The 25,126-nt window shown below is 38.5% G+C and overlaps 1 protein-coding gene and 1 pseudogene across 7 annotated transcripts in view; one reads left to right on the top strand and one right to left on the bottom strand.

Moving 5' to 3' along the window:
* Positions 1-3,948, bottom strand: part of Pde7a (phosphodiesterase 7A) — a 105,515-nt gene extending 101,567 nt beyond the window's left edge. For 6 of the 7 annotated variants that reach the window (XR_013088923.1, XR_013088921.1, XR_013088924.1 and 3 more), the window contains exon 1: positions 3,347-3,943. Coding sequence is in view for 2 of the 7 variants with exons in the window: in XM_076835931.1 (XP_076692046.1) it covers positions 3,347-3,484 (138 nt within the window). In the remaining 5 variants the exon portion in view is untranslated. Of the gene's footprint in view, positions 1-3,346 lie in introns of all 7 variants that reach the window. The other variant, XM_076835933.1, reaches the window with a different exon arrangement.
* A 20,371-nt stretch (positions 3,949-24,319) lies between these two features.
* Positions 24,320-24,801, top strand: LOC143381923 (M-phase phosphoprotein 6 pseudogene; annotated as a pseudogene).
* Positions 24,802-25,126: the final 325 nt, after the last annotated feature.

Genomic DNA, 25,126 nt, shown 5'->3' with positions numbered 1-25,126 from the left:
TAGCTCAACCATCACATTTCCTTAGCATCTATCTATGTAAAGCATCAGTGATGAACAAGACACAATTTCTGTCTTATCAATAGTTTTTTTCCCCCTAAGAACAAACTTGGTTCTGAAGGATAAATGTGTCTGAAATGAATTCAGCTATCAACAATAGATATCCCCAAATTGCAAAGAACAGAGTTCATTTATTATCTTTACTAATCAAATAATTTTAAAAACTCATATTAACCACTTGAAAAGGTAGTATACAACCTGACTGGAAACAAAAAGTCAATGCCTCATTTACCTGGAATCCTTAGAAGAGTTAGTGTTCCACATAAATGAATTTTCCAGATAATTTCCAAGTATATCCATTTAAGCACCAACACTTAAAACTGTTTGGTATGAAAATCTTTTTTTTTTTAGTACAAATCTTTCAACTTTTAAAAACAGACTTTAGTAGGCAATATTTTGACTAATAACTATTATTCAAATAATTGTTATGTCGATGCCTAGTAACCAACACTCAAGCCCTAAACTAAAGGTCCCCAGGGTATCTTTTTAAAACTTTGCAGGCTTGGAAGAGTATTACTTACCATCCCTAGTTTTTGGTATGTCTGCTGTCAACCTCTGCTGGTATCAGTGCAAATGGTCATAGCTGCCTCTCATCCCACTACTAAGAAAAATTTGTCTAAATCTAAGAAACTTTGAGTGGATCTCCAATTCTATTTTGGTTCCTCAGAGTCTTTTTCTGCTTATTTCCTGGATCTATTAGTCTCTAATAACAAGTTCTAAACAAAATTTTGGATAAACAAGTAACTGCTTTATTTTGATGTCCTTACATTTTTCAAATTTAAAACTGATGATCAAAGGTAACAAAATTATTTATTCACTCATTCAACAAATATTAATTACCTGCTATGAACTGAGATCCAAAACGATGGCAAAAATAAAGAACTAAAAAGGACTGCTAGTTTTGAACCGATTTTAATGTAGAAAAAATAAAACTAAAATAACTTCTACTTAATGTATTAAAAATAATTTTAAGTCTCTTAAATAAAATTATAAAACTGCCTAAACATTTTATAATTTCTATACTGTGGTTTTAGGAACTAAAGACTCCAGGGTAAAGAAAACTTTTTATTTAATCAAATACTTATTTTATAGAGCTCTAAATAAGATCCCAAGGTTTTCTACTTCCTTTTTTCTATTACAAATTCCTTTCCATCCCCCAAAAAGTCAATATCAACATAAACTTTATTATTAAATAATATGCAAGGCCAGCCTGGGGTCGTAGCTCAGTGGTAGAGCTCTTGCCTAGGATACGTAAGGCACTGCCTTTGATTCTCAGCACCACTTTAAAAAAAAAAAAAAAGTCCATTGACAACTAAAAAAATATTTTAAAAAAAATATGCAAAGCCTTGATAATGATAAACATACATCTCAGCATCCTGAAGTCTAGTATTAGTGTTAATTTGTGAAACTTTCAGTCCAAAGTTTGAGAAGCTCCTTTATATTTTTTTTAGGATTTGGAAACTTTTTAAAACATTTTCATTAACAAATATGATGTGTAACCCTACAATATTTGTTTTATCTGCCACAGTCATATTTTCTAATTCTGTTACCCATTTAAATCCAAATCCAGAAAATAAATCAACAAAAAGTGTAGATTAAACTTGGTCTCTATGGATTAATTAAGGCATCAGGTAACACCCCTGGCATCAGCCTCATTTTAAATCCCTTGGAATCTTCCCTCTCATTCATTTTCTCCTCAGGGAACACAAAAATGTTATGCGTATTTTATACTTTTATAAATGATCAGTGACTGCCTTTATTATTTAGTCATAATGGAAATGGGTCTTAGTCATGTGCCTGCTAATCTAAGGAAGTAAAATAATATTTAGAAGTGCCTGTTAATCTGAGGAAGTAAAATAATAGTTAGATTTGAAAAAAAAGTTGCCACCATTAAAAACCTTTAATTATTACTATTAAAACTCTTTTCAACAATGCATTAATACCTCTTCAACATTAATTCTGGAAGCTGAAAATGCTTTAAGCAGTATTAAAACCACAGGTCACAGATCTAACCTTCAAAATTAGTAATAATGTAATATTATTTGAAATGCCACTTCATATTTTAGTCATTCTTACAAGTCTACACTGATCTCATTAGCATACTACCTTATGCTATGAAAGAAGTCTGCTTTAAATTAAAAAAAAAACTGCAAAAGGATACTCAATATAGGCTCTTGCTCTTTCTAAAATTTAGGCAAAAATATAAATGATAACTATTTAGTGGACACTTATTATAGGCAAAATTTATAAAAGGTGCTGTCCACATTAGCTGTAAAAAAAAAAAAAAAATGCAGACCTTGTTCAAGATACTTTGAATACAACTGGAGTTAGAAAATAGACCCCCATAGAAGATAACATTAAGCAATAATATTTGGAAAATAAAAATATTTAAAAAGTGATCATAAACACAGAACTAACTGCAGCAGGCAGTGAGGGCACTCAGTTCACATGCAAACAAACAAAAAAAAATTCTTTTTGCCAGCCTACTTTAAATTTGGCAATCAAAATTAGCCAGGACTAAGGAGTTGGGCCAAGAGCATTACCAAAGAAAAACCACAAATTCTCAGGAGCAACTGGTATTGGACCATTCAAACAAAATCTTCCTGAGAGTGCTCATCAATGGCTTCTCTCCTAAAATCATTTTACCAAATTAAAAACAAAACTGATTAGTGGCTATCAACTTTGCAGACTTGCTTCCCCTGTTGACACTTTTAAGGTCCATTTGCAGAAACGAAGGAGCAGGGGAGAAGAAGGCAACAACGGGGGTACCTAGGCCTATTGTTCAGAGAGAACTGCAGGACTATGGGAGCACCGCAGGGCGCGCCTGAGCTGCAGCGGGAGAGAGTAGAACCCGGCACAGGTGTGTGTGCGGGGCGGGGGAAGTGTTACGGGGGGACAGGTGTGTCAGAGGTGAACAGGTGTACTTGGAGTGGGGGCCGCAGCAAAGAAAAAGGGGCCCCACTACCAGACCAAGACGTCGAGGAAGGAGGACAAAATCATTCCTGAGGCTTAAACCTCTGGGCACTGAGAGTGACTGGCCTGCGGAGGGTCAAAGTGTTCCCACCGGGGTTTGAGGAGGCCGGAGAACAGAGGGTGGACAGTCGCAAGGAAGGAAAAATAAGGCTCTCGAATCGAGGGGCCAGCCTAGAAATCCCCAAACAATGAACAAAGCTCGGGCTGAGTGTGCAGGCAAGGGCTAGGGGTGTCAAGAGGGTGAAGCCGGTGGGCGGAGGGAAACAAAAGACAGAAGCCCCCAAGTGTGGGCCCGCGGCGCAGCAGCGGTGATTACCTGTGAGAGCTGCCGGGGATTGGGACAGCCGAAGAGCGCGGAGCTGGAGCTGAAGCTGATGGCTCCTCGGCGGCTGAGGACGTGCTGGGGGACCGGCCTGTCCAGGGGCAGCACCGGCAGCTGGTAACATACTTCCATTGAATACGCCCGCCCTGCCTCCGCGCGGCGCCCGCCCTGCCGCGGCCGCCGGCCCCTGAGCTGCGAGGGGGCCGCGGCTCAGGGCGCCGGGCCGAGGCGGGGGCAGGGCGGGCGCGCGCCGACCCGGGACGGAGAAGCCGCGCTCACGCCTCCCTCAGCCCAGCCCTCCGTCCCGGTCGCCGGCGGGAAGGAGCTGCGGCGACCGCGGCACCGGTTACCAGGACCCGCGCGCGCGGGGCTGCGGGCTAGGGGGACTGGGTGCAAGCCGGGGCAACACCGGTAAAGTCGGAAGGGGAACGTCGCCGCCTCAGGGCTCCTCGGGCCAAGAGGTGCGTGTCCTGGACAGCGGAGCAAGGATGGAGCTGAGCGGTGCAAAGAAGGCGGCTGTAGCCAGCGGCCAGACCCAGAGCGCGCGGGCTCGGGACCAGCGACCAGCTCGGGCCGCAGCAGCCGCCGGAGCCCTGCCCCTCCCCTCCCCCGGAGCCTGACTTCACATTCACACTTTGCAGCCGCGGACCCTGCGCCAACCACGGCCGCCGCCACCGTGACGTCACGACGCCGCGCCGCAGGCCCAGCGCCCCGCGCTGCCGTCAAAGCGCCCAGAGAGACCGGCTAGCGGCCGAAGGCGAGAGCAGCCTTCCTCCCGTGCCGCACCCAGCGCTCGGTCCTGGACCCCCTCCCGCCGCACATCTCCCTCCTCCCCCATCCGTCTCATCCAGTCTCCCCGCAACCCAAGGCGCGTGCGCATAAGCCCCTACGGTTTGGGGGTATCCCCATCAGCTTTAAACTCTTGCGTTGGAGCGCGCTGAGGGTGTGGGGTGGGCTCAGCCCGCTGGAGAGGTGCCATTTCGGTGTAGCGACACCAGAAACCCAAAGCACGTGGCGCACTCAGCCCTGACCGCGGGGACACCGCCGGCTTTCTCTCCTTGAAAATTCCGGTTCTTGGGCTTCGTTCGGGACCGCTGCGGCAGTGACGTCAACGGACCTCGCGGGCCCCATCCTCCCTACTACGTCACTGCCAGTCCCTTGGCGGGGCCAAGCTCCAGCGCTCCCTTGACAGGTGAGGCCCCGGGAACATCCCGGGCCTGCGGTGCGGAGAGGGGAACCAAGAACTCAAGAATGAGAAGGGGGTGAGGGAGGTCTCAGAACGGGTGGAAAAAAATCCGAGACTAAAAGAAATAAGAGTATGCAATGAAAAAAAAAAAAAAAAAAAAGATGATGATATTGAGAAGACAAAGGGGAAAAGGAGACTGCATGGCCTTCTAATCAAAACTGTTTTTTGTTAGCTTTTCATATTTTTAGAAAAACGAGAGAAGGTAAAGAACTCTTCACCAGTTTGGTAAGCTGGATATGTCATTTGCACGTTCATATTGTCACATTTCTCCCCAAGCTGTCAAAGCTTTTCAGCAGGAACTATTTCTAATGCTTTCCATCCTATGATACTTCAGACTGAACAAGCTCTTCCCTGCTGGAAAAGTTGTTGATGTGGCTAACTTCTTAGTTGCAATGACTGACCATGAGCGAGGTGGTAAGCATTGGAAAGTACTAGATACTCTCCAACTGATGATGAGATCCGGTACCACATGCGTGTGATTGGATAAATGGATGAAAGTCTATGAGACCTTTTATCATCTTCCCGTGGCATCTCTTTCTTTTATATTTAAACTTAATGTCTCCTTTGTATTCTTCTTCTTTGCTCTTCATTGTTAAAAGAAGTATAACCCCCACTGTGATCTTGTAGATTTTGGCTTCACTAGATGATGAAGCAATAAGCTCCTCTTTAGTACAACAACTGATCCAGCCCATTTTTGAAACTCTAATTATTCTCATAACATCTAGAAAATACGTTAAACATCTCTATGGTTGGGATTATGCTGAGCACTTTCACCTAACCATATTTATGTCTAACAACAAACTCATGTGGTAGTGTTTAGTATCTAAATTGAAAGTAGGTTCATGGGAACAAACTTGCCCTACACCTGACAGGTAAGTAGCAAGAACTAACCTCAAGTAATAATTGAATTCTGGGTATATATAATCGCCCAGAAGATAATATTGGTGTGATATTAGTATGTACCAAATAAAATACCTATGTCACATTTAATAGCATCTGAAACTCAGGATGATTAAATTATTTAATAAGACTCAGAGCACCAAGTGGGTATATCTTCTTTCATCATAGTAGATTACTCTGCACCTATGAACAAAGAACATAAAAGTATTCTACATACAGTGTTAACACAATAGCCACATAAGTTGGGTAATTTTATACCAGTTCTACAGATGAGGAATTAGGTTCTAAGACTGTAAGTTAATTAATTGCCCTAGTGAACTCTGGGTTTCAGAGCAGGCATTAAGAAGTGTATTAGTTGCAGTTCTTCCAAGAAACAAAACCCATAGTGTGTATGTATATAGAGAGAGATTTTAAGGAACTGGCTCATGATCGTGGGGTTTTGCAAGTCTGAAATCTGTAGGATGGGCCATCAGGTCTGGAAATTCAAGTAATATTTGATGTTACAGATAATATTGGTGTGAATCTGAAACCTTCAGGGCAGACCAACAAGCTGAAAACTAGGGCAGAGTTTCTATGTTGGAGTCTTGAGGAAGAATTTCTGCTTCTCTGAAAACCTGAGTCTTTGGTCTCTTAAGGCTTCAACTGAGTGTTGAGGTCTACCCTCTTTAATGAGGGTAATCTGCTTAAAATCAACAGATGATCCATGTTAATCACACCCACAAAATACCTTCAAAGCAACATCTTGACAAGTGCTTAACCAAACTGGACATTATACCCTTGTTAAAGTAATACATGAAATTATCGATCACAGAGAGCAAACTTTAAACCTAAATAATGGAAGAAATCCCATTGCCTAAAGCAACAAAAGGACAAGGACCTAAGAATAAACTTAACAAAATATGCAAGATTCATATAAATGGAAGTTCTATATGGGAAAAATATAAAAGTAGACTTGAATGTTTAAAAAGAATGTTCTTCTTGGAATAGAAAGACTTAACCTACTAAAATAATCAATTCACCCTAAGTTAATCTACACATTTAACATGACCTCAGTACGTAGTAAAAAAAATAAATAAATAAAAATTATCCAGGAAAATTATGGGGAACCAAAAAAAAAAAAAAGTGAGTTTCTATTAGGGTCAGCCAACAGTTCTAATTTCAACCAGAACTGTAAAGGAAAGAGAGTTCTGGGATACATAGTTCCAATGTAGCAAAAATTGATAGTATAAAACTACTCAGAACTTCTCTTGTCACCTCAACCTCATATTATTAATTAATATTTAAATAAAGCCTTCATCAGAATCCTACTTTAGCCCTTACAATGCAGCTTTCTCTCATACAATCAAAATCAGCTCACTCCTATCCCAAAAGAGGATAAAGAGTCTTCTTTGAGCAATGTCCAGTCCTCCTCTTAGTGGGTCACAATATCCCTTTGACATTCCAAAACATACAAAATAAGTTGTAAGGTTATCTACTATTAACAGGCCAGGGATTAAACCTAAGGTCTTGTACATATTAAGCAAGCATCCTACCACTGAGCTATGTACCCAGTCAGAAAAAAATAAAAAGTTGGTTAATATATATACAAATGTATCAAAATGAAGGAAAATGCCCATAAATATTACAGTACTTATATCTACAACTAGTAAAATTGTCATGGCTACTATTTTTATAACTATCTTCCTTCTCTTCAGTTACCTGTTTAATATTCCCTTCACCTTCAGTAAATATCTCAGCTGTTAGTAGTTCCTTGCCTTTTGAATAGACCTAAACCTGCATTCCTGAAGGGTCTGAACTATTAGAGTTTCTACTTCTGTTGGATTGTGATAGTTTTCCATTACGTCACATCACAGAGCCTGGTAATTCTAAGTACCATGTAACATCTCCAAAGAATCTCCTGCATTCCATTTGTATTCCTTCCTTCTCCCATTGTGTAGCAGCTTGGTGTGAGCAATCATTCTGCTTGGAAGGGATCAATCACTTCAGGTAGTTCAATGATCCCTTCTTGGTATGTTGGCTAAATAGCAGAAAGCTCAAAATAGTCAAGTGACTGTCTCAAGTGAGATGGAAAGCAAAAATTTTGCATGTGCTTCACTAGGAGTAAAAGTGGGGATCCACTCCCAAGCCTACCCCTTGAATCCTGGACCATGGCTGTATATTTGTCACTATTTTCGTGAGCTTTTATGTCACTGTGACCAAAAGACCTAACAAGAACAATTTAGAGGAAAAAAGTTTATTTTGGCTCACAGTTTCAGAGGTTCAATTCATGGTTGACAGACTCCATAACTGTGTTGACCTCAGAACATCATGGCAGAAGGGCATAGCAGAAGAAAGCAGTTCAGAACATGACAGACAGGAAGCAGGGCAAACTCAGCACCCCTGAGACAAAATATAAACCCCAAAGGCATTGACCTACTTCCTTCTGTCACAACCTACTTGCCTGCAGTTACCACCTGGTTAATCCATAGCAGTGGATTAATCCTCATAATCTGGTCATTTAAACATTCTCATATTGTCTCACAAGAGTTTTTGTGAGACACTTAATATCTCAACCATAACATTGTATCCCTAACTCCCAAAAGCTCATACTTACCTCACAATGCAAAATACATTTAGTCCATTTTGAAGAGTCCCCATAGTCTTAACAGCTCCAGCATTGCCCAAAAAGTCCAAGTCCAAAATCTCATCTGAGACTCAAGGCAAACTATTAACTGTGAGAATAAAAATCAAAAGCAAGTTAACCTATGTCCAATACATAATGACACAGAGGAAGCATTCCCATTCCAAAAGGGAGAAATAGGGATACCAAAAGATGGGATGGGACCAAAACAAGACTGAAATGCAGCTTGGAAAACAAATTCTGTAGCTCCATGTCCAGGCACATGGCATTGTGATGTTCTCTCCAAAGGGCTTATGTATCTCCTCCCTTATGGTCTTTTGCTGGTTGCAGCTCACATGGCTTCTCTCTTGGCTATCTCTGCTTGATTCCTACAGCTTTACTAGGCATACATTTCATGTTACTGGTATCTCTTAATTTCAGAAGTCTCTACTACACCTTCACCTTCCTTCTCACATCTTCATGTGTCATCCTCTCAGAAGCAACCTACAAGGACTCCAGCCCTGCTACATTTTGCCTGCCTTTCCAGGCCTTTGAAATCTCAATGGAAGCATCCATGACTCCCTAACTCCAGCATCCTGACTCCTACAGAACTAGTACACTGTGATTGATCTCAAGATATGCTACCATTGAAGCCAGAATTAGGTAGATAGGCAAGGGTCAGATCCGGAGAATGGAGGGATTAAAATGTTAATTCCCTCAGAGCCTTTCCTCAACCCTTATCAAGAACCTACTCCAGCTCCAATCTGTTGCTAAAGTAACCTGTCCCAGGAATTGTCCCTCCCTACGGGGGTTGTAGAAGTTACTAATTAATTTGCCCTGGGCCCCCTTCCTGCCCATCACTCCTCCCTAGGAGTGATCACCTGTTGCCCACCTTTGGCCATCTCACCCAGCATTTACTGGGCCTCGTCACATAAGCAGGAAGGCAAGGGAGCAGGAGAACAAGGGAAGTCTAGGACATATAAAAAGGCAGAACATCCTCACTTCTGAGGATACCAGAATACCAGTTATGGCCCCCTTTTTAAATAAACCCTGCTTTATATGCTTAAATGCTTGCTTCAGCGTGCTTCTCTAATGTTATACTTCAACATGTGAGGAAACAGGACTTATCACTGGTAACCAGCACCATCTCAAGCAGTAGCTAAGTCTCCTAGGACCATGACTGTAGCAGCCTCTGTCTCTGTGGCTGAGCATAGCAAACAACTTCCTAGGTTCCCTTATACAAGCTGTGCACTCCAATGGTCTCTTCTCAAAGAAATTTTTACTTTTACTCAGTTGAGTCTGAGATGCCATCTTTCCTAGTGTCTCTTTGGCAACTACTTAGCATATGTTTAGTGGCTGTAATCTCTTTAACAACCACAACTTTCTTGGCCCCAGTTTTATTTACACTTTTCTGGCTAACTTGCAAGTTTTTCATATCTTTATACTCTGCTTTTTGTTCTTGTTTATCATTGCAAACTTGGCTAAAGGCCACTAGCAATATTCATGCCACTGCCTAAATGCTGTGCTGCCCTGAAATTTCCTCTGCCAGATTGATTAGTTCATCACCTTTAAATTTACTTTCTCACAGAAAGTCTCAGGACATGGGCAAAATATAAACAACTTATTTGCCAGAGAGTAACATCAGAGGAGTCTAGATCAATTTTTTAAGGCCCTCCTTCTCTGAAACCTCAAGCCCAGTCTACTAACCAAATCCTATTGGCACTCTGGTTTTCTGAGCTCCCAAAAGAATCCCCCATTAAGGGCTGGGGATGTGGCTAAAGTGGTGGCACACTCACCTGGCATGTGTGCGGCCCGGGGTTCGATCCTCAGCACCACATACAAACAAAGATGTTGTGTCCGCCAAAAACTAAAAAATAAATATTAAAAAATTCTCTCTCTCTCTCTCTCTCTCTCTCTCTCTCTCTCTCTCTCTCTCTCTCTTTAAAAAAAAAAAAAGAAGAATCCCCCATTAAGCTCTGCTTACAACATTCTGAAGTTTTTACAGCATGCATCTCTAAACATTTCACAACTCCTTCCACAGACCAGCTACAAAGGTTTTGAACCATACATGCCATTCACAACAATGATCCCACTCCTAGGGTTAGCTTTTGGGTCACTGTGACCAAATGACCTGACAAGAACAACTCTGAGGAAGAAAAATTTATACTGGCTCAAGGTTTTAGAAGTTCAATCCATGGTTAACAGACTATATAGCTCTGAGCCCAAGGTGAGGCAGAACATTATGGCAGAAGGGCAGAGCAGAGGAAAGCAATTCGAAATATGACAGACAGGAAGCAGAAAGCAAGCTCAGCTCCCCAGGGATGAAATCTAAACCCCAAAGGCATATACCTACATTGACCTACTTCTTCCAGTCACACCCTACCTGCCTACAGTTACCTCCTGATTAATTCATATCAATGGATGAGTCCACTGGCCGGGTTACACTTCTCAAAATCTAATCATTTCACCTCTGAAAGTTCTTGCATTGCCTCACACATGAACTTTTGGGAGATGCTTTGTATCTAAACTGTAATAGTCACTGATTTAGAACATATGCCAAAACCTGGAAAACATTATCTAGCCTTACAAGGTGTTGCCAACAACCCAGATGGCCTGAGTCTTACAAACCCGATTTCAATGCTCCTTGAACACACATAAGGTTAAAAAAGAAAGGCACATTATATAATTTGATTTATAATGAAATATCCAGAACAGGCAAACCATAGAAATAGGCCAATTACTGGTTGACAGGGGCTGAGGGAAGAGAATGGGGGTAACTGCTTAATAGCCATAGGGCTTCATTTGGGATGATGAGAAAGTTCTGGAACCAGATAGTGGTGATGGTTGTACAACATAGTTAATATACTTAATGACACTGAATTGTGTATTTCGTGGTTAAAATGGTAAACTTTATGTGATGTGAATTTTACCATAATAAAAAGGTTAATCTGAAGCCAGATGCGGACACCTATAATCCCAGTGGCTCAGGAGGCTGAGGCAGGAGGATCATGGGTTCAAAGCCAGCTTCAGCAAAAGCAAGGCACTAAACAACTCAGTGAGACCCTGTGTCTAAATAAAATACAAAATATGGAGATATGGCTCAGAGGTCAAGTGCTCCTGAGTTCAATCCCCAGTACCAAAAAAAAAAAAAGTTATTTTGTCACCACATCAGATGAGCTACTCCAGGGTAATGGGCAGCATAAGATTAGTGGATTCTTATTATGAGCATGAACCCATTGCTGCTTTATTTACAGTAAAAGAAAATTATTTTCTGGGTTTAAATAAATACTGTGTACAATAACAGGATGGTGACTAAAGTGATTTGTAACCATATGGTTTTCAGAGAAGCATTTTAGACAAGGAAGGAAATTGATTTCCAGAAGTGTCTATGAGAAAACTAGGGCTGGGTATGAGTGGCCAAATGTAATGTGCCTGATAACTGATTGATGCCTCCAGGGAATAGTGACTTATTTTTTGGTCTCTGCTGTTGGCAAGTTAGGCACTCAGTGATAGCTGTAGCCAGATTGACCTTTTTTGAGTGAAAATTCATCTACTGAGCTCATGTAAAAACCTTCATCCTGCCACTTTCTTTATGAATCCATTAGGCAAGGATAAGAATAGATGGGGAGAAGGCTGATCATTTCACCCACTTGATTTGAATGGTTGCCCTCTAATGAGTTCTTATTTAGTGAATATTCACATGAGACACACATATATTCACAGTAGGTGTCCATTCAGTTAATCCCCAGACCTTGTCACCAATTCTCTAATTATATTCTTTTTTTTCTAGTATTTATTTTTTAGTTGTATACAATACCTTTATTTTGTTAATTTATTTTTATATGGTGTAGAGGATTGAACTCAGGGCCTCACACATGGTAGGCAAGCACTCTACCACTGAGCCACAACCCCAGCCCTCTAATTATATTCTTTCCAAATTCCAGATCATTCATCCGAACAGGTACTTCTTATCAGTCCGTATAGATTCATACATATATCTTTCTGTTCAAAGAGAAAATGAGAAAAAACTGCTCTAAGTTCAGTCCACTGATACTATTTCCCTTTACTACCTTCAGGACCACTCTAGGAAAGGACCATAGTGCTATCCACTTTCTGCACCATATAATGCAGAACTATCTGCAATTAATCACAGATATTTTTCTCAACATGTCATAAAGATTGTTGCCTTAGATCTGAGTTGAGAGGTAGGAGGCAATGTAGTCCTAGAGATGGTAGGTATCTAGGCCACTTGTTCACACAGTTTACTTGTGCCTTCAAAGACCAATTAGAGCTTAAATTCATATATATCACTTCCCTTTATGATAGAGTGCTCCTAGGCATGGCCAAACTTATGATTTTCTGGGTCATAATATGTCTAGTATATTATGGGCATCTCAGGTTGCAGGGTAATTTGATAGGTTGTGGTCAAGCATTCAGTTTCTATTAGAGCCCAGAGTAAGATGGAACAATTCTCAACGGAGGGTAGTTGTATATAGAAGATAGCATAACTTTGCTCCCAAATCCTCGAAGCCTGAACAGATTCACTGAAAGGGGCTTATCAAAGTTTTAATCTAACATCCCTAAACTATTCTAAATGTAAATTTTGAGTAATGAACATTTACTGAAATTAAAAAGACAACTGAAGGGAAATTTATCCTGAGAGTTGGTTTTCTGAAAGTGTTTAGTAGCTCAGTGCTAATCAACAAGCACCTCCATGGAGATATGTTAATGAATAATCCAAGGACTTCTATCCCAAAATAGCAGGTCATATACATATACATGTACTTATTTATTTCCTGTCCAAACTCTACTAGCTGACATTGAAAGATGAAAATAAAGCAAACCCTGAAGAACAAAGAGAAAGGAAGGAAAATTCCTTTCTTATTTGGGAAATTCCTAATAAGAAATTCATCTTTTGCAAACTGAAGGTGAATGGACAAATCATATGTGTGTTAACAAAACAGAAAGCTAAAATTTAAGCCTAAAAGTAGAGAAGGCTACATTTAGCCAGAGACCCAGAAAAATCTCAGAAATATAGGCTTCACCAGTCTGGGAAAGTAAGGATACAAGTGAGCTTAAAAAGTAGAAGTATCAGTTGAAGTTATTAACACACTCAAATCTCCTCCCTAACTCTGTGTAGACAGGTAACTTGCTCTTCTGCATATGAACTGAAGATTGGGTTCTCCAGGCATAACTGAGGGTGAAGTTAGAGCATAGGATGAAAAGAGGTGTCATAAGTGAGAGTCAGCATTCTTGCCGACAGCCAAGTTTATATCCTTCAGGAAAGAGACTGGAAGTTTCTTTCAGAAAAGTGGACCTTTCCAAGACAGAAATTTTACAGGTGCTATCAGTTGGTAGTCTTCCATCCAAATGAGTGGGGCCATACATAATTCTAAAGTAAACCCTACCCAGACACAGGGAGTTATAAATAACATATGTGACATATGAAAGAACAATAAGCATTACCAGAATTTGAAAAAACAACTTTATAATATAAGAGATGATAGAAATGAACAAAGAGATCAAAAAATGCTAGGTTGGAAGCATCATGATAGCAGACATTAAATTATACTACATAACTAGAGTAACAAAATCAACATGGTACTAGCACCAAAACAGACATTAAGACTAATGGAATAGAGCAGAAGACACAGAAACACAAACCCACGAAAATACAGTAATCTGATTGTTACAGTTTAGATGTTAGGTGTCCCCCAAACTTTCATGTGTATGCAAGGAAGTTTAGGGTTTAAATGGTTGGGTTATGAAAGCCTTAACCCAATCAGTGGGTTAATCCCCTGATAGAGATTGACTGAGTGGTAATTGTAGACAGGTGTAGCTGGAGGAGGTAGGTCACTGGGGTTTGTGCCAAATATATTTTATATTTGTAGAGCAGAACTCTACCCCCCCACACTTCCTGGCAGCATGTCCCCAATTTCTTTCCTCTACCACGCTCTTCTGCTATGATGTCCTGTCTCACATTGAGCCTCAAGGTGTGGGTCCAGTTGTCTAGGGACTGAGACCTCTGAAACCATGAGCCCCCAAACAAACTTTTTCTCCTCTAAAATCGTTTATCAGGTATTTTGGTCACAGCAGTGGAAAGCTGACTAAAACACTGATACTAGACAAAGATGCCTAAAATATGCATTGGAGAAAAGATAGCCTTTTTGAAAAATGGTACCGGGAAAACTGGATATTCATATGTAGAAGAATGAAACTGGTCCCCAAACTCTCAGACTGCACAAAAATCAACGGAAAGTGGATAAAAGATCTGGGAATTAGACCAGAAACTCTGCAACTGTTAGAAGAAAATGTAGACCCAACACTTCAACATGTCAACACAGGAACCAACTTCTTTAACAGGATCCTAACATTCAAGAAATTAAACTAAAAATCAATAAGTGGGTTGGTATCAAATTAAAAATCTTCTGCACAGCAAAGGAAACAAGAGTATGAAGTGAGAGCCTACAGAATGGGAAAAAAATCATTGCCATCGGCTCCTCAGAATAAGGCTATAATATCCAGAAAAATAAATAACCAAATACAAAACAATCCAATTAGTAAGTGGGCAAAGGAACTAAATAGACATGTCTCAAAAGAAGAAATACAACCTACCAACAAATATATGAAAAATATTCAATATCTCCATCAATTAGTAAAACAAAAATCAAAAGCACATTGAGATTTCATCTCATTCCAATCTGACTGTGAATTTTTAAGAATACAAATAATAATAAGTGTTGTCAAGTTTGTGGAGAAAAAGGTACACTTGTACAACCACTCTAGAAAGCAGTGTGGAGATTCCTCAAAAAACTAGGAATGGAACCACCATATGACCCAGCTATCCCACTCCTCAATATATATCCAAAAGATCTAAAATCAACATACTATAGATATATAGCCACATCAGTGTTTATAACAGCACAATTCACAATAGCCAAGCTTTGGAAGCAACCTAGGTGCCCTTCAACAGATGAATGGATAAAGAAAATGAATGGATAAAAATACACACACACACACACACACACACACACACATACACATATATACACGCATGCACACATACATACATAAAGAAGCATGTCATTTTTCAGTAAATGGATGGAACTATAGACTGTCATGCTAAGTGAAATAAGCCAGATTCAGAAAGTCAAAGGTCAAATGTTTTCTCTGTTATGTGGACACCAGTCTAAAATAAAGAAAAAAGAGAAAAGAAATTGGGGAGTTTCCATCAAAATAGAAAAAAGATCAGTGCAGTCAAGGAAAGGTATTGAGGGGGAGAAAGGAAGGACAGGATAAGGAAAAACAAGTGGAATGAATCCAACCTGACTTTCCTATGTAAATAAATGAATATACCACAGTGAATCTCACCATCATGTACATCCACAAGACACTAATTTAAAAAAAAAAAAAAAAAAACTATTTAAATAGCAGAAAGACCAGTACAGAGTAGAGGAATGGGAAAAGGAGGAGGGCAATGGGAAGTAATGTGAAATGAACTAGAGCAAATTATGTAACATGCATTTATAATTATGTCAAAATGAATCCTAATGTTACGTGTAACAAATATGAACCAATAAAAAATGGGGGGAAAAGAAATGAACAAAGAAAAGAAATAATATAGAGAACTCCCCTCAAACAAACAAAAACAGTGTCTTAGAGGAAAAGTTGTGAGATATAAAATGGGATGGTATTTTTTAAAAAGCAAAATAGTTCTTTTAGATTTTTAATAATAAAAATTAAACATTTAATAAATGGATTAGAAAATAAAATTATCTTCCCAAAAGTGAAATGAAAATTAAAGATACAAATAATGTGATAAAGAGACATTAAAATTAGAACCCCAATCCAAGGGGTTTAATATTTAAATAAGAATGGTTTCAGAAAGAGAAAATTGGGAAAATCATGGGAAGGAAATAATTCAAGAAAATTTAGCAGGACTGTAGAGCACACATTTTATAGATGGAGACAGTCAAGTTTGTGCCTAGAATAATGGACAGAGAAGAGATGTACATCAAGGTGATCATTGTGAAGCTTCAGAATAAAAGGACAAAATCTTCCAGACAGTAGAAATACAAACAGGTCACACACAGAGGATCGAAGATCAGAATGACAGAGACCATCTCAACAGCAAACTAGGAGCTAGAGGACAATGAGATGAAGCTTTGGAAAGTCTGAAGGACTCTGGCTGCCCATTTAGGATTCTGTAAACCTGGCCACACTATCAAGTGAGAGAGCAGAAGAAAGATACTTTTCAGACACATTGAAAAACTCAAGTATTTGGCTCCCACTGTATCTTTTCTCAGAAAGTTATTAGAAGTTGTACTGTAGAAAGATAAGGGAATCTAGAAAGGGAAATATTAGAATCAAGCAAACAGAAACTTCCAGGCAGGACAAATGAAAAGGGAGTACCCAGAATGACAGTCCCTGATTCACAACTACAGAGAAGACCTAGATAACAGCAAAGCCACACATGAGCAGGATGGTGACTTTGAGAGGAAATGAAACTAAGAGATGACTTGAGGTGGCCAAACAGTGAGAGAAGCTCTGGCAGAGGAGGTCTGGCAGAGAGTTTGGGAATAAATTTATTATGCCTACATAGAAAATTAAGCCAAAAAAATTGATTACTGACACTGAGGAAAAAAAAGTTAGAAAAAAATGCAATCATCATACTTTATATGATCATTCTATAAAAGTTACATTTTCATAATAGGATAATCATAGGATATTGATTTAACAAAAATAATGTTACAGCTTAACTTCCTTTTAAAGAGGAATAATAATGAAAAGTGTGGATTTATTTGGGTGTTATTAGCTACATTTTCATCGTCCACAGTAGACTATTAACAGATAATATAAAAAAAATTGAGATCTAATAATGTAGAGAGCTAAATACATTTAAGAAACAACTAAAAGCAGTGGACATTCTTGCCTTAGCAAAGCAAAAAAATGGTAGAGTATTGTAATGGGACAGGAAGCTGCTGGGTTTATTGCAACACCGAACTATTGAATTTTAAAAGCTGCATGTATGTTTTGTCACTTTCATTCAAAGAATGAAAACAATCATAGTGTGTTGCAATGAGTCTCTCCAAAGATAGGTTGAAGTCTTACTCTTAGTACCTGTGACCTTATGTAGAACCAGGATTTTTGCATATATAACAAATATAAGGTTACACAGTATCACAGTGGGCCCTACATCCCATGACTGGCATCCTTACAAGAAGAGGGAGATTTAGAGGTACACATATGGATCGACAAAGACCATATAAAGACAGAGACAGACTGGTATGTTACATGTACAAGCCAAGGAACACCAAGGACTGCCAAAAACTTGGAGAAGGGCATGAAATAGATTCTTTTTTTAGAGAAAAAAGAGAGCATTCAAAGAGAGCATGGCTATGCTGACACTTCAGTTTTGGACTTCTAGTCTCCAGAACTGTAAGATAATAAAATTATCATTGTTTCAAGCTACCTAGTTTATAGTCATTTGTCCCAGCAGCCCTCGGAAACTAAGGCAATTGTGTTACTCAATTCTGTATCAAAGCAGAAGATATTTTAAGGAGGGTCAACTCTTCTAAATTCATTTCTATACTTGAGGTTAAAAAGTAACATTTGGGCTGAGGTTGTGGCTCAGAGATAGAGTGCTCACCTACCAAGCGTGAGGCACTAGGTTCGATCCTCAGCACCACATAAAAATAAAATAAAGATATTGTGTACACTCATAACTAAAAAATAAATATTAAAAAAAAGTAACACCACAATAAAGACTAGTCAAGTTCAGTATATTTTAGGGCACAGTATAAAACCCATCTGTCCAATTAAGGGATGTGGGAGGACTGGCAAATGTGGAATCACAAGTTTTAGTTTCTGGTTATAAATATTGAAATGATTGCCTATCTGATGTTTACTTTCTGTTTTTGAAAACACTCTTCTCTCCTGATATCTGTGAACAGGAACAATAAAGACCAAGAGGCTCTTTCCTTCATTGCCTGTGAATAACAATGTAAAATGTTGAATAGAATGAGCCTTATTTAGAACTACAAATCTTTTACAATGCACCTGAAAACCTATTACTAAAAAATCTTTTCTCACTAACAAATATCTTTGAACATGTTAAGTATCAATTTTATGCAAAATAGTAACATATTTAAATAAAGCATTTGTGTTATTTTCATTTCTTACAACCTTGATTCCAGTGCCCTGTCTTAGGGTCAAATATATGCTTAACATATTTAAAATAATGAAATATGAAGTTCTAAAGGCAGTTGGTTATAGAGTGTGATGGATCTAATTGAGTCTGTCCACCTTTCATTCCCAAAAATATATATGTTGAATCCTAATCCTGAGTACCTCAAAATGAGACCTTATTTGGAAATAGAGTGATTGTGCATAAATTTATTTAAACTGAGATATGGTCATACTGAGCTAGTATGGGCCCCCATACATTATGACAGATGTCTTTACAAGCAGATAGAGATGTGGTGGCAATGAGAGGGAGAACACCATGTGAAAATGGAAGCAGAAATTGTATTGATGCATCTACAAGCCAAGTAACACCAAGTATGGTTAGCCATAACGAGAAGCTAAGAGTGAGAGATGGACCAGATTCTCTGTCAGAGCAACGCACCAACCCTGTTTACACCTTTATTTTTGACTTCTGACCTCTAGAACTGTAGGAGAATAAATTTACATTGTTTTAGGCACTAATTTTGTGGTCCTTTATTACACAAATCCTAGAAACCTAATATACAGGGTTTTACTTAAAATTATAATACCAAGCAAGGGGAGGAAGTCTTTAATTTTTTTTTTTTTTCAGTTTCAGGATTTTCCATTCATTTGTTTATTCACCAAATATATGCTTACTAACTCTTCTGTTAGACACTTTACTAGTCACCAGGGATAAAAATAAGACAGAGAAAGGTCCCTAGTGCCTAATGAAGTTACAATTCTAATGGAGGAAAGTGGAAATAAATAAATACATAACATAACAACATAACAAACTAGTGTTGTCTTGGAGCTTTCAACCATGGCTGGTTGGCCCAAAAGCTAGTGGGAAAGCAGCAAGCACATCATGGATGGTGGGAGTGTGTGGCCACGAAAGCTGCCTACCTTATGGTCTATGCTTACAAATGTCATCCACTTTTCAAGTTAAAATCATAACAATCATGGGGTTCATCTGCATCCCCTGAACTTTAGATTAGAAAACCATAGAAATTTCTAAATGAACCAGTTAAAACCTATCTGAACTTACTCTCAGTTCAAAACTAAAAACCTAAAATAACTCTAAAGTTGAGACTATAATGCTAAGTGAAATAAGCCAATCCCAAAAAAAACAAAGGTAGAATGTTTTTGCTGATATGTGGAAGCTAACCCACAATAAAGGGGGAGAGGGGGAATAAAAATTCAGTAGATTAGACAAAGGGGAATGAAGGGAAAGGAGGGGAGATAAACAAAAGAAAGATAGTGGAATGAATCTGACATAATTTTCCTGTGTATATATATGAATACATCACAGTGACTCTCACCGTTGTGTACATCCACAAGAATGGGGTCCTAATTAGAATAAGATATTTCGTGCCTGTATAATTATATCAAAATGGATTCTACTGTTATGTATAACTAAAAAAACCCAAGAAAATAACTCTAAAGTTGAGAGATAAATATGAAATTACTCTCAAAAAATCTTCTATTTTATAAACAACTCAATATAAAAATTTTACAAGATAAAGCAAATAAGTGATATATATCCAATTGATCTTTTAAATGCAACTAAAACAACTCTTCTACTTATAGTTTTTAGGAATACCTGCTTTGTCCAAGAATTAGTAAAGTTCACAATTATTTGAATAGAAGATATCAGTATTCAAAGTTCAGTTAGATTAAAGTGAAATTTTTTCACTTGGAAATTAGTAAATATGACTAATAGTAGTGACCATTGACTTTAGAAAATGGAATGATTAAAAATGTCCAAGGTCAAAATTTTAAAACATTTTCCCAGGATAGATAGTTCAAAAACAGGCAAAAGACCTGACTAGACATTTCTCCAAAGAAGACTTTCTCGTGATCAATAGGCATGAAGATGTGAAATGGCATTTTCCATTAGGACAATTCAAAACAAAACCACAATGAGCTATCACTTCATACCCATCGGATGGGTATTGCATATATCTTTATCTATCTATCAATCCACATACACAACAGGAAATAATAGATGTTGGTAAGGACATAGAGATATCAGAAACCTTGAACACTGCTGGTGAAAAGTGTGAAATGGTTCACTTGGTATGAAAGACAGTTTCAATTGGCAGTTTCTCAAACATATAAAACCCAGTAATTCCACTCTGATTATACTCCCCAAAGATCTGAAAGCAGAAATTCAAATAGATATTTGTATACCAATGTTCATATTAGCATTATGCACAATAATCAGAAGGTAGAAACTACCAAATGTCCATCAACAAATGAATGCATAATGAAATGTAGCATATACATACAGTAGAATATTATTCAACCTCAAAAAGGAAAGAAATTTTATATCATCTAAGAACTATGACATTATGTAAGTAAAATAAGCCAGAAACCAAAGGACAAATATAGTATGATTCCACTTATATGAGATATATAGAATAGTCAAATCCTTAGAATCAGAAAGGAGAATAGAGGTTATCAGGGGCTGGGGAAAGAGAGTGTGTTTAGTTTATTTTTCATAATACCTAAGGCTAGAAATTTTACAAAGAAAAGATGTTTATTTAGCTCAGAGCTCTGGTCCAAGAACAAGGCACCAGCAACTGCTCAGCTTTTGGTGGAGATATGATGCTGTGTCAAAACATGGCAAAGATTGGAAAGGAGAAGCAAGCATGTATAAAGAGGAGGTATGCAGGTGTGAGAGACAAAGCAAGAGATGAGAGGGGACCTTGCTTTATGAAAACCTGCTCTCAAGTTAGCTAGTCCAGTCCTATGAGAGCAACAACTCATTTCTAAGTAAAAGCATTAATCCCTCTTAAAAAATCTAATAACCTCTTATAGGCCCTACTAGCTCTCAATACCATTAGTTAATCATTTAAATTTCGACTTAACTTTTGACAGGGACAAAGTACATTCAAAACATAGTGGGGAGAAATGGAAAGTTTAGCATTTAATCAGAATAAAGTTTCAGCTTGGCATGATGAAAAAATTCTGAATATAGTGGTGATGGTTGCACACCAATGTGATTGTACTTAATGATACTGAGTTACATACTCTTAAGGGGTTGAAATGTTAAAATTTTATATTGGACATTTTTTTAAATCCAACAATGTCTTCCCAACCCCATCCAGGAGATGTAGGAAGGATAGAGACAATGTATATGATCTAAGAGTTCACCCTTTCAAAACCCTTATGGAGACCAGTCACCACACTTGTGGAAGCTACAGCCCCTTAATGCTATGGTGGCTGCATTTTCAAACATGACAATAGCTTCCCTTCTCTACAGGTATCAGAAGTTGTGATTTATCTCATCAAAGTTATGAATTTTTCCTCTACTATTTTCCCAGAAATCCTTTGGAAAAGCTTTTCAGAAAGTCTGTAACACTTTCTCTTTGCATTTCAAATATTCTAAGACCAAGAAAGATGAAGTTGTTTACCGAGTTGAAGTTTGTACACTTATGAGTTTCCTTGTCCCTTTCTATATGTTGGTTCTTTAATTTGGATTGGGCCCATGGTAGGTGACATAAATGTTATCAATACTGCCTACACATTTTGTTGGCCTTGACAACTCAGCTCTTGTACCTATTTCCTTGGTTCAAGCAATTTGAAGCAATCCCCAGCAGGTAAAATGTTATAATTGCTTTGTACCTGCTGTCAATTAAGATAGACCAGACAGATTGCAAGTCATCAGCACAAGCAGAACCATGGTATGCACATGAGGGTGCAGGTGACAAAGGAACAGAGAAGCCATAAAACAAAAATATTAATAAAAGATTTAAGTGAAAAGAAATCTGTCTAAGCAGAGTCTTATTTTGTAAAAACACAAAACAGTCAATATCTTTTAAAAACTCTGTGGAATAAGCTACAAGAAACAATTTGCTTTTACTTTAGGCAAATTTCAATCACATAAAGAGATAACTGGAAGAAATACTTTTCATAATCTGTGGAGATTTTCATCTGCCAAAGAATCCTCAGATGACCCTCCCTCACTTCATCATGTTTAAGTGGAATCCCAAACACTGTTCAGACCTGTAATAAATGTAGCAGTGATGAAATTTCCCAAAGAAATAAGAACAAAATGTTCACACATGCATGAATAAAATTTACTGATTAAAAAAACACCAATCCTTCTAGAAAACAAGGGAACAGAAGTGGAGTGAGGAAGGCAGAAGGCTCTAGCTTTGGAACAATTTCCCTAACTCATCTTTGAAGTTACTTATATTCTCAAAACCTTAAATCTAGCATCCTAGACTTTCTAGTCTCTCGAATACCTTGCCCTTTTGTCTCCTTGTCATTGTTCATGCCATTTCTTCTAAATTGAACACTCACTCCTTTTCATCCATCCTCAAGGCTCCCCAAATGCAAACCCTATGTCATGTGACCCAGTATAAATGCTACATCTCAGTGAAGGCTTCCCTGAGCTCCTTACATGAAGACAATCTCTGTTTTGTGAAGGCCAGCTATATCCCTCTGAAGGGATTTATAAATGATACTATATTTCTTCAAATATACATATACATGATGGAGACTCACAGAATGATGGAAGGCTAAAAGTTGGGCGGGGTAATCTGTCAACTGTACAGAAGCATTGACCAAAGATGATACCACTTTTAATAATGCCATATCCCTATGCTTCCATTGGGTCTAGAAACCAATGCAATCTCTTCTCCCAATTCTTTATCTTTCATCACTTGTTCAAGTTTCATAGTCTTGGTGGACACAAGCATTTGTCTCATCCTAGATTATGTGCCCACAGTCAAAATGGCAGAGTTCTGACTCCTCGACTTTCATAGCAGGTGGCAAGACTCTGCCTCCCTGAAAGACTCACATAACAGGAGAATTCTGGTATTTACCAGAGGATTCATATATTGAACAGCTAAAATAAGCAACAAAAATGTACTACTCTTCAGTAGACATGACTTGGCTCTTCTGGAAAACTCTAAATTTCATGAAGTCAGAATTTATGTCTGACTCATTTTTGTACCCATTGAAGTCCTTAAAAAGTATTTTGCTATCTTATTTTAATGTTTCTAGCATAAAATACTCCATGACACTTTAAATTGCTCAGATTTTAAAATTTCTGATGTTATCTATAAATGTTTGATAACTATCAACTAAGAGAATGATGCTTTTTTGAAACAAAGAAGCCCTAGTGTTTTACATACTAGGCAATTTTCTGTTACTATGACAGAATACCTGAGATAATCAACTTATAAAGAGAAAAAGATTGTTTGGGTTCACAAGTTTTGTTTTGTTTTTGGTACCAGGGATTGAACCTAGGGGCACTTAACCACTGAGCCACATCCCCAGCCTTTTTTTTTTATTAGTTGCTCAAAACATTACAATGATCTTGATATATCATATATCATACATTTGATTCAAATGGGATATGAATTCTTATTTTTCCCACATGTACAGATTGCAGGACCCAGCCCTTTTTTATATTTTATTTAGAGACAAGTTCTCACTGAGCTGCTTAGGGCCTTGCTAAATTGTTAAGGCTAGCTTTGAACTTCCAATCCTCCTGGCTCAGCCTCCCAATCCACTGGAATTATAGACATATGCCACTGCACCTGGTGACTCACAGTTTTGAGAGTCCCAGTACATGATTGTTTGGCCCCATTGCACTGGGTCTGTGGCAAGGCAGCACATGATAGTAAGAGCTCATGACAGAACAAAATTCTTCACCTCATGGGTCAAGAAGCAAAAAAAGGTAAGAAGACAGAGTAGAATCATATGGTCTTCTTCAAGGGCATGTTCCCAGTAAAGAAGCTCCACTTATCAAAGCTTTCACCAGCTCCCATTAGCACTGTGATGGGGACCAGGTCTTTAAACACATGGGCCTATGGGGGACGTTCAAGTCCACACTAACGCATTCCACTCCTGACTCCCAAAGGTCTTATTCATTTGCAAGATGTAAAATGCATTCATTCCATCACCAAAAACCCCCAAAGTCTTAACTCTTCTAGTCTTGCTCAAAAGTCTAAGTCTGAAGTTTCCTCGAAGACTCAAGGCAAGGGGCTGGTAGACGAGGCTCATGGCAGGCAGGGCCAGCATAGCGGCTGAGCACAAGACCAAGTTGTCCAAGAACCTGCTGCTCATGAAGTTCATACAAAGGGGATTGAACTCAGAAACCAAGAAACAACTAGAAGAGGAAGAAAAGAAGATCATCAGTGAAGAACCCTGGTACTTGGATTTGTCAGAGCATAAAGAGAAAGACAGCAGAGTTTCTTGTTATGTGAAGATCTTCTCTATGTAAGAATGTCATTCAGAGGATTTAATCCCAAAGTTGAGAAACTAATGTTTCAAATGAATGCTAAAAACAAAGCAGAAGATGAAGATGAAGTACCAGAGCTTGATGTGTCAGATGAGGCAGTGGCTAGAAGATGTGAGACCTTGGTGGGGACGACTGGAAAACAGTTTGCCAAGAAGAGAGACCCTGCCAGTTACGAAGAAGATGAAAATGGAGACATAAAACCAGTTAAAGCAAAGAAGATGTTCTTCAAGTTCCAAGATTAAAAATGATGCCTTAAAATATGTTTCTGTGAAAACAGCAGACTTTGGAGCTTATCCCAATGGCATCTTTTAGCTGTTAATACTTGATGTTTATTTGTAAAGAGATGTGTAATTTTAGAGACAGGCTGGGTTTGATACAGATGTGTGATGGGCTTTATACGTCCTTTCCAGAATCGGATTCATCAAGAGCAGAAGTCGAGCCTGGATTTCAGACGTACATAGGCACAGGATTTCTTCCTAAAGATTTTTACCTCAATTTTTTTTTTTTTATATAACTCTCCAGTCACTGACCTCGAATTGACTCCTACAGCTTAATACCAGTTTTTAA

The sequence above is a fragment of the Callospermophilus lateralis genome, chromosome 16, assembly GCF_048772815.1.
Source record: "Callospermophilus lateralis isolate mCalLat2 chromosome 16, mCalLat2.hap1, whole genome shotgun sequence".
NCBI lineage: Eukaryota > Metazoa > Chordata > Mammalia > Rodentia > Sciuridae > Callospermophilus > Callospermophilus lateralis.
The sequence above is the reverse complement of the archived record's forward strand: the minus strand, read 5'-3'. Positions and strand labels throughout refer to the sequence as shown.